The sequence below is a fragment of the Sinocyclocheilus rhinocerous genome, unplaced genomic scaffold, assembly GCF_001515625.1.
Source record: "Sinocyclocheilus rhinocerous isolate Xijiao unplaced genomic scaffold, SAMN03320098_v1.1 scaffold472, whole genome shotgun sequence".
NCBI classification, from domain to species: Eukaryota; Metazoa; Chordata; class Actinopteri; order Cypriniformes; family Cyprinidae; genus Sinocyclocheilus; species Sinocyclocheilus rhinocerous.
Genome location: NW_015641089.1, coordinates 260,819 through 270,984, shown reverse-complemented (window position 1 = coordinate 270,984; position 10,166 = coordinate 260,819). Strand labels below are relative to the sequence as shown.

The 10,166-nt window shown below is 36.2% G+C and overlaps 1 protein-coding gene across 1 annotated transcript in view; it reads left to right on the top strand.

Annotated features, from left to right (window-relative positions):
• Window positions 1–10,166, top strand: part of LOC107754603 (microtubule cross-linking factor 1-like) — a 71,241-nt gene that overhangs the window by 49,965 nt on the left and 11,110 nt on the right. Inside the window, exons 8-12 of the mRNA XM_016571114.1 lie at window positions 507–677; window positions 1,979–2,206; window positions 3,821–4,048; window positions 5,809–5,970; window positions 8,446–8,613. Of these exons, the coding sequence (XP_016426600.1) occupies window positions 507–677; window positions 1,979–2,206; window positions 3,821–4,048; window positions 5,809–5,970; window positions 8,446–8,613 (957 nt within the window). The remainder of the gene's footprint in view (window positions 1–506; window positions 678–1,978; window positions 2,207–3,820; window positions 4,049–5,808; window positions 5,971–8,445; window positions 8,614–10,166) is intronic.

Sequence of the window (10,166 nt, the reverse complement as noted above, 5' to 3'; positions counted from 1 at the left end):
ATAACCCAGCGCTGGGTTAAAAAGGGACAAACCCAGCTATTGGGTTGTTTTGACCCAGCTATTGGGTTGTTTTGACCCAGCGGTTGGGTTGTTTTGACCCAGCGGTTCAAAACAACCCAACCACTGGGTCAAAACAACCCAATTGCTGGGTTTGTCCCTTTTTAACCCAGCATTTTTTAGAGTGTATGCTTTATGTGCTGCTAACCTATTTCTTCAGAGTAGAGATGAATCTAAATTGATTATGAGCTTATTTCATGGAGAATCTTCCTTTGGCTGACTGAATTAATTCTCTTGCATTTATCACCAGAGATCCAGAGAGTTTATTATAGGAAACTGTTCCATTAAGAATGCAACTTGGAATGCAGTTTAATATTGTCCTGCCTAACCATCCATGTAAAGGTAGCGAATCTTGAATGAGAAGATACTGAAAATGTCACCCCACATCTGCCTTGCCACATGACACAGGCGTGTTTATGCATGAAAACTGATGGTGTTTCTCTCGAAAGTGCTGGGATTTTGAGACTGGTGTTCTGTGTTCTGATGGGGTCCAGTTCCGTGACCCGGTCCTGCCCGAGATGGGAACGCCTACCAGAGAAATACAGCTCCGCCTGGAGCACGACAGGAGGATGAGAGCTGGAGCGGAGGAGAAAGACAGCTGCACATCATCCATCACTCAGGTACCTGCTGTTTTGCATCATGCATTACTGAACTGAACTGAACCAAAGCTGAACTGACTTGAGCTCTATCTTCTCTAGAGCTGCTTTACAGCTGAAATTGTATTGATCTCATAATTGAAGAAATTTGCAACATTAAAAATCTCAGTGAAGCTGCTTTGAAACAATCTGTAATTGTATAAAGCGCTATAGAAATAAATGTGACTTGACATGGTTTACTTTTAGAAACAGGATCAGACCTGCAAGTCATCAATTCAAAGACTCCTCACATATAAAACTGATGTGAAAATAGTAGTTTGCCATGGATAGATAGACAATATATCAAGAGTACAGCACTACAGACCCAAAACATAGACTAGAAGTACAGTATAACTAGTTGACTAGTCTGTGTATCCACATACCAGTCATACCAGCTTAACCATGTAAAGCCTGACATGTGAAATAATAGTCAAAAAAATATTTTTTTTTAAATGGAACAGTTTATTGAACCGTACTTTTTTGAAAAAAAAAAAAAAGTTTGCATATGTTTTTGTTGAGTATCCTATTTGATATATCAGGCTTTTATGGTTCATAGTTTGATATAGTGAGAATATGGAGGAAAACCAGCTCAGTTTTATTCCGAGGCCCAAATTGAGCAAAAATATGCAATTTAGTGCAGATCCTGATATTTATATCGCTAAGTGATGAAATTCTGATGCTTGTAATGTAAATCAATGAGATCTTTATAACAGACAACTTACATAAAATGCACATAAATATCAATTGTCACTCTTTGTGTCTCAATAATATGTCTTTTTAAGATGATATTTAAATGCTGAGTTTGATGATCAAAACATATAATGCAATGCAATACAATGATAATTGAGAGATTAACAAATAAACGCTCCCCAAAAGTTTGATGATCATATTTGATACTCACATTTGAACATTCAAGTAAATCTATGTTGTTTCAGTACAGTACGTGTTCGTCTTGAAATATTACTAACAATATCAAAGTTATTCTTATGTTAGTCTTATTTTAGAACTAGTTATTGCTGGTCCAAGATCCTACCAGCCTAGCCAGGTCCCCACTAACTTGTAGTCTGGCTAATTATCCACCTAAACCAGCTTAGACCAGCTAGCAAACTGCACAATAAAAAGTGTTTTTAGATGGGTTTTCTAGTAGATTTACTTTTCCACTTGCCTTAAAACCCCCACATGAACTTTCAGAGACTTATTGCTCTCTATGCAAGCATGCATCTGTTTTATGTCATAATAATAACAAGTATATTAACCATAACTCTTGTCTATTTTGAATGTTTTGGCTTGTGCAGGAGGAGGAGAGGAGGAGAGCCGAGGCCCGGCGAGGACTCGAGCTGCAGGGACTTCAATCTCATGAGCCAACGTGGCCACAGGAAAGAGTCCTGCTGCAACAGGAAGTGAGGTTGTTCCACCACAACATGGTCATTGTCTACATGAAGCTGCGCTGGATCCTGATGCACTGGAGGCTCGGCCGCAGGACGGACGCACTGGAGGAGGGAGCGCATGCTGAGGTGAGCTGATCCAGAATAACTAGCCTAGTTGACTAGATGACCAGGACATTTCCTGACAGTTTTTATGAGATTGACCCATTGCATCTATACAAACTCAATAAAAATATCAGTGTAACATTACATTTGGTCATTTACCACATGCTTTATTTTACTTTTATTATTATTATTATTATTATACACCTGTGATTATTTCTGGATTATGCATTAATCATGCTAAAGTACTGATGTACTTTATTGTATGTAATTACAGATACATGAATGCATTTTGCATATAAATAAATAATAATAAAAATAAAACAACTAAATATTTTTATATAAAACTAAAACCAACTGAAACTAAAAAATAATAAAATAAATTAATGTTATTAGAATTTTTTGTTTGTTTGTTTCAGTTAGTTTTAGTTTTATATCAAATATTTAGTTTTTTTTTTTTTTTTACTTAGTTTTGTTTTTTAATGAAACTTTAACTGACTGAAACCAGAAATAATAAACTTTCTGAGATGCAAAATGTAAAACATGCATGATGTAAAGTTTGCATTTCTGATGAGTTCTTGTAGACCTGTGTCACTGCTTTTTTTAGATGTATTTGTCTCTTTCGTGGCAGTTGGTCGTCTGACGAACCATAACAGTTCAGCATTGGAACAGTGTGAGCACATGTTGTATGATTTTTCATTTCACAGTCCATCTGTCATATCTGCAACAGCTGCTGTGTTCTGCTGTAAACAAATGTTAGTTTTCTGAAGCACAACAAAATTTAACAGTGAGGCTCAGAAACACTTCCAGTGCAGAAATATTAGTCAGACTGAAATTATTTTACTGCATATCAATACATCATCGTTCCTGTAACAGGAAAGCATGGCACTAGTAACGCCGAGATGATGGGATCGATTCCCAGGGAATGCACAAACTGATCAAATGTATACCTTGAATGCAATTTAAGTTGCTTTGCATCTGCTAAACGCATAAATATAAATACATACATTAAATTACATCAGTACCTTCTTTTGCATAATTAATGCATAATCCAGTACAAATCACAGGTTCAAAAAAAAAATTGTAAATAGTAAATGAATAAATGTAAAAACAAAAAATCGCCTTAATACATTTAATATTACATTATTTTTTAAATCGTTGTTTTTATAGACACAATGGGTGAATCTCATAAAAATGTCTTGGTCATCTGTCAGGTCAGAATTTAACCCAAAACAAAGAAAGAAGAAAGTAAGTATGTTTGAAACCTGTTTTAGGACCATCAAAATTTTGTAATGAATATAATGTCACATGGATTTAACCAGATATGCATGATTTTATTTTATTTTTTTATTATATTTTTTTATTATGTTTTTTTTGTTGTTTTGTTTAAAGGGGTCATATGATGCGTGTTACAAGCTGTTCGTGAATAGATAAGATCCCTAAAGTTGCAAAGACTAAAGTCTCAAATCCAAAGAGATATTCTTTATAAAAGTTAAGACTCGTCCACGCCCTCCTAAAACGCCTCATTTAAACACAGAGACTTATTAGACTTATTGCTCTCTATGCAAGCATGCATCTGTTTTATGTCATAATAATAACAAGTATAACTCTTGTCTCTCTTGTCTATTTTGAATGTTTTGGCTTGTGCAGGAGGAGGAGAGGAGGAGAGCCGAGGCCCGGCGAGGACTCGAGCTGCAGGGACTTCAATCTCATGAGCCAACGTGGCCACAGGAAAGAGTCCTGCTGCAACAGGAAGTGAGGTTGTTCCACCACAACATGGTCATTGTCTACATGAAGCTGCGCTGGATCCTGATGCACTGGAGGCTCGGCCGCAGGACGGACGCACTGGAGGAGGGAGCGCATGCTGAGGTGAGCTGATCCAGAATAACTAGCCTAGTTGACTAGATGACCAGGACATTTCCTGACAGTTTTTATGAGATTGACCCATTGCATCTATACAAACTCAATAAAAATATCAGTGTAACATTACATTTGGTCATTTACCACATGCTTTATTTTACTTTTATTATTATTATTATTATTATACACCTGTGATTATTTCTGGATTATGCATTAATCATGCTAAAGTACTGATGTACTTTATTGTATGTAATTACAGATACATGAATGCATTTTGCATATAAATAAATAATAATAAAAATAAAACAACTAAATATTTTTATATAAAACTAAAACCAACTGAAACTAAAAAATAATAAAATAAATTAATGTTGTTAGAATTTTTTGTTTGTTTGTTTCAGTTAGTTTTAGTTTTATATCAAATATTTAGTTTTTTTTTTTTTTTTACTTAGTTTTGTTTTTTAATGAAACTTTAACTGACTGAAACCAGAAATAATAAACTTTCTGAGATGCAAAATGTAAAACATGCATGATGTAAAGTTTGCATTTCTGATGAGTTCTTGTAGACCTGTGTCACTGCTTTTTTTAGATGTATTTGTCTCTTTCGTGGCAGTTGGTCGTCTGACGAACCATAACAGTTCAGCATTGGAACAGTGTGAGCACATGTTGTATGATTTTTCATTTCACAGTCCATCTGTCATATCTGCAACAGCTGCTGTGTTCTGCTGTAAACAAATGTTAGTTTTCTGAAGCACAACAAAATTTAACAGTGAGGCTCAGAAACACTTCCAGTGCAGAAATATTAGTCAGACTGAAATTATTTTACTGCATATCAATACATCATCGTTCCTGTAACAGGAAAGCATGGCACTAGTAACGCCGAGATGATGGGATCGATTCCCAGGGAATGCACAAACTGATCAAATGTATACCTTGAATGCAATTTAAGTTGCTTTGCATCTGCTAAACGCATAAATATAAATACATACATTAAATTACATCAGTACCTACTTTTGCATAATTAATGCATAATCCAGTACAAATCACAGGTTCAAAAAAAAATTTGTAAATAGTAAATGAATAAATGTAAAAACAAAAAATCGCGTTTCGAGGGGTCCCCCGATAAAAATTGTGTTCCGGGGGATAAAATACACGTTTTTTGGCGGGGTTCCCCTGGTAAAATTCGGATTTTAGGGGCTAAATATCACGCTATTGGGGTCGCTCAACCCGCGGACATGAAAAACAACCCACTGCGCAACAGTTTTAAAGTAACCCAATTCCGCGGGAAAACCGCCAACTTGGCAACACTGCGTCACAAGCTTGAGGCATTCGGCCAATCACAACGCACTGGATCGCTGGCCAATCAGAGCGCACCTTGCTTTTCAGACCGATGAGCTTTGTAAAAATCGACGCGTTTCAGAAAGGCAGGGCATAGAGGAGAAACAATAATGTACAGTATGTGGAAAATAATGTGTTTTTTGAACCTTAAACCGCATAAACACATTTCATTACACCAAATACACAAAATAATGTTCTTTTTAGCAACATCATATGACCCCTTTAAATTTATTTTTTGTTTTATTTAAAAAATATATTTATTTATTTATTTTTATTTAATTTGATTAAGTTTTGATTAAACTTTAACCTGTTAGCGTTCCACTGTACCCGCGGTACACTGCGTGTTTTAGGCATTTCAGGGAATTTTACAGGAATGCTAAGGGGTTAACTGTAAACATTTTCTCTGCTTACCCTCTTATTTGTTTCTTCAGTATGAACGATTGGAGAACATTCCAGAACTGGGCATTATGATCGACCAGGGCGATGGAGAGACGGAGGGTGAAGACAAAGTGTGCGCCCAAATCATAGGAAGTGACCACACAGAGCCTGGCCCCCTCCTGCAGTCACCGGAGAGATTCCAGTACCAGAAACAGGTAAAATACCACAGCAACATATTTTGTAATGAAAATAATGTCACAGGGATTCACTCAGTTATGCATTTTATTTATTTATTTTTTTAAATACCACAGCAACATATCCATCGAAAATGTAAAAATATACTTTACATATATACAATATACAATACATTTACATTTATTCATTTAGCAGATGCTTTTATCCATATATAAATGAGTAATACAAGAAGTGATTAATCTGAAGCAGGCAATAACACGAGAAGTACTGTAATAATCCTCAGTGTTAAGGCATGATTTAGGATGCGAGATTGTTGTTAATCATATTCATCCTTTTGTATATTAAACAAACTATAGAAAAAAAAACTAAATCTGTGCTTTTGATTGTTCACCTTAAAATCTCTCTCCTCTGTGTTCTGTGGTAAATATTAAATCAGTGTAAATGTTTCAGCAGCAGTGCCTGTTTGCTCCATATAAAGCAGTAAACCTTCTCTCAGCTCTAGTCTATTATTTAATCATGTAATAAAAGTAATAATATAAATAATAAAAAAGTGCAGGAGTTTGTAAATGCTTTAGTTTTACAAATCATTAAAGGCTGACACATACTCTTGTTTATAAGGATGTGGCCTTTTCTCAGTGTACACATGGTTTTGAATGAATTTCAGTAGAATAAGTCATTTGTGCTGAACATGCACTCTCAAAGCAAATGCCGCTGGCTCCACTGATGCTGTGAATTTCTGCTGTGCTGATGAAGCTTACATACTACTGAGGGAAGATATGTTCCTTAGTGAGATTAGTAAGGTTGGTTTATTGAACCATCTCTCACAGGACATTCCTGTTATTTCTGCTCCACTGGCTTCACTAATTGAAATGCAATGTTTGTTTAGCCGGACAGAGCTGAATATAACATTATTTCAATAAATGGTGAATTTGGGATTTGAGTTTGTTTGCTATTTTGTTTAGAAATTGCACACTTAAAGGGATAGTTCACCCAAAAATGAAAATTACCCCATGATTTACTCACCCTCAAGCCATCCTAGGTGTATATGACTTTCCTCTTCCAGACGAATTCAATCGCAGTTATATAAAAAAAAATGTCCTGACTCTTCCCAGCTTTAAAATGGCAGTGAATGGGTGTTGAGATTTTGAAGCAAAATAAACTGCATCCATCCATCATAAAAAGTAATCCACACAGCTCCAAGGGGTTAATAAAGGCCTCCTGAAGTGAAGCGATGTGGGACCAGTGTTGCCAAATCCGCGATTGCCGCCGGTTGTTTTTTATGTCAGCAGTTTGAAGCGACCCCAATAAGGTGATATTTAGGCTCTGGAATGTGAATTGTACCAGGAGAACCCCACCAAAAAAATTTGTATTTTGCCCCCCGAACGCGATTTTTACTGGGGGGGACCCCCTCGAAAGCAATTGGGCTATTTTCAGGCTAGTTTTGAGTAGTAATTGGGCGGGTTTTGTAGCGAAAACCTGGCAACCCTGCACCAGACAGAGCTGTCGGCGATTCTTCCTATTGTGAAGTCATGCAATGTGAAACCCCCCGTCGCCGATCCATCGTGCAGTGTGAACACAGCAGCGACTGAATGCTACCCCAGATAGTCACGCAGTGTGAAAACAACGGCGATCCGACGAGTTTGAAAATCGTGCAGTGTGAACTCGGCATAAGAGAGACTGAGTTATTGTGTCATGATTAACTCTCTCCCACATCTACCCAATTAATAATACAAACCCACAACTAATCAGTTCTTTCTTAGAAATGCATTTTACGGTCCCTCACATGCAGAAAAGAAAAGTCACAGATGAGATCTTTGCAAAATATCACTTATTTCTCCTATATAAGATCAACAGAGACTAGACAGACTAAATAGATGACAAAGTCCTGCTTCTCATATCTTTCTCAGCACAAATTATAATTATTATTATTTTATATAACAAAAGTACAATTACAATACAGATATTTATGGTTAATTTGTTTGCTTTTTTTTTGCATTTACAAATGCACATTATAAGTGAATCAAACTCACAGCACTTGCAGAGATAGAGTTCATGTGGAGCCGCACACAGCACGTCAGATTATATATTTATATGATTGCAACACAGTCTTTGATAATCGTGCTAAACCATAGTGCATTCTCTGGCATTGTTAGAATTAGTATACTAGTTGACATATACTAGCCAACACTGATTTTTACTCACATGTGGGAGAGTAGGGTTTCAGAAAAGATCTGCTCAAGATACAAAAGTCTGCGATCAGAAGTCAGAGATCGCAGTGTAAACTTAAACATTTCTCATTAATGATCTGAGCTGCTGTTCACATTCATTTTATAGCACTACACTCTTACTAGATAAAAACTAGTGACTCATTTGTGTCGTTTTCCTAAAGAATAGCAGGAGAAACATCTGAGACGAAGTTGATACTTAAACTGAGAACTCCATTAAGCTACAACAGAGCAATCTCTGAGCAATAACACTGTCCTCTATGTGTGCAGGCAGGGGACAGTCGGCATGTGCTGCACGCGCTGCGCTCCCTGCTGGAGGAGTTCAGGGCGGAGCTCCGCGAGGAGGCACAGCGGCGCTGGCAGCTGCAGCAGACGTTAGCCAACGAGAGAGCGGCGTGGGAGATACAGCGCGCTGAAATGAGGAGTCACGTCACCAGGGTACAGAAACAAACCTGACATCACAGCAGAATCACCTGTGACAGACAGTACAGCACCTCAAACCTGTTGCAAAACCGGACTGCTGTCTACATAGGCAGCTACCTTCTCAGACAGCATCCCAACAGACATGGAAACTCATAAGTGACTAAACTAAAAAACGCTCTACATCACATCAACTCTATTAATGGTCACTCACTCGTTCATGAGTCACATATAAGCACAAACTAATATATATGTGGAATAGTTACTTTTTAATAAAATTGAATTTTTAACTGCATTAAAAAAAATTACAGAACAATTATTTAATTTTATATTTATATTTATATTTATAAAAAATATTTAGCTTAAAAATATTTTAAACTAAATTATTTACACTACCATTAAAAAGTTTAGGGAAATTAGAAAGAAATTAATACATTTATTCATCAAGGACACATTAAAATGATCAAACGTGACAGTAAAGACATTTTTAATGTAAAAAAAAAAACTTATTTCACATAAATGTTGTTCTTTCTTTCTGTTCATCAAAGAATCCTGAAAAATAAAATGTATCACGGTTTCCACAAAAATATGAAGCAGCTCAACTGTTTTCAACATTGATAATAATCAGAAATGTTTCTTGAGCAGCAAATCAGCATATTAGAATGATTTCTGAAGATCATGTGACACTGAAGACTGAAGTAATGATGCTGAAAATACAGCATCACAGGAATAAATTACATTTTATAAGATATTCAAATAGAAAATAATTATTTTAAATTTTAATAATGTTTCACAATATTACTGTTTTTACTGTATTTTGATCAAATAAATGCAGTCTTGGTGAGCAGAAGAGACTTCTTTCCCAAACATTAAAAATGTTACCGACCCAAACTTTTGTAAGGTAGTGTAAATAGCTTTTTTTGAGCCATTAATCAATTTTATCAATGTCCAAGGTGACTTTCTAAAGAGTTGAATGTGAAATTTGGTCTTGTCATAAAACTGATTTTCTTTATATCTTAACTAGACATAAATCTAGTTAAGCAGCATCTGCTAAGACGTTAAGCATCCGCAGTGCCATGCGTTGCTTTCGGCTTACAGTGACTTGTGCTGTTTTTGTGTCAGTAAGTTAGGGAGCGTCTTTAAATAGTCAGCTATATTTATGCAGTGGTGCAGTTCGGCCGTCAAACATAGTCATGGTCTATTAAAAGAAAGCAGATGTCAGAGGAGCCCTGCTCATTCAGACAGCGTGTAGATTTAGGAACATCTGGCTAGACATGCGAGGAAGGTGTTTCTGGACTCTGCTGCACTACATTTACTGCATTTCTTTTAGGCTATTTGGCAAACTTACACACTGGCTATATATTTACAGCTACGTAGAGTAGGGGTATGCGATATTAACAAAAAATAATATCTCAATATTTTCTGGGATTTTATCGATAACGATAATTAAACGATATTTTGCTGAGTGTGTTATTGTGCTGGTATCTTAAGGACTGCCGTGGACAGCTGACTTGATATTCTTCATATTCTGTGCAGTGGTCAGTTCACACTGATAGAAATCAATATTTTCC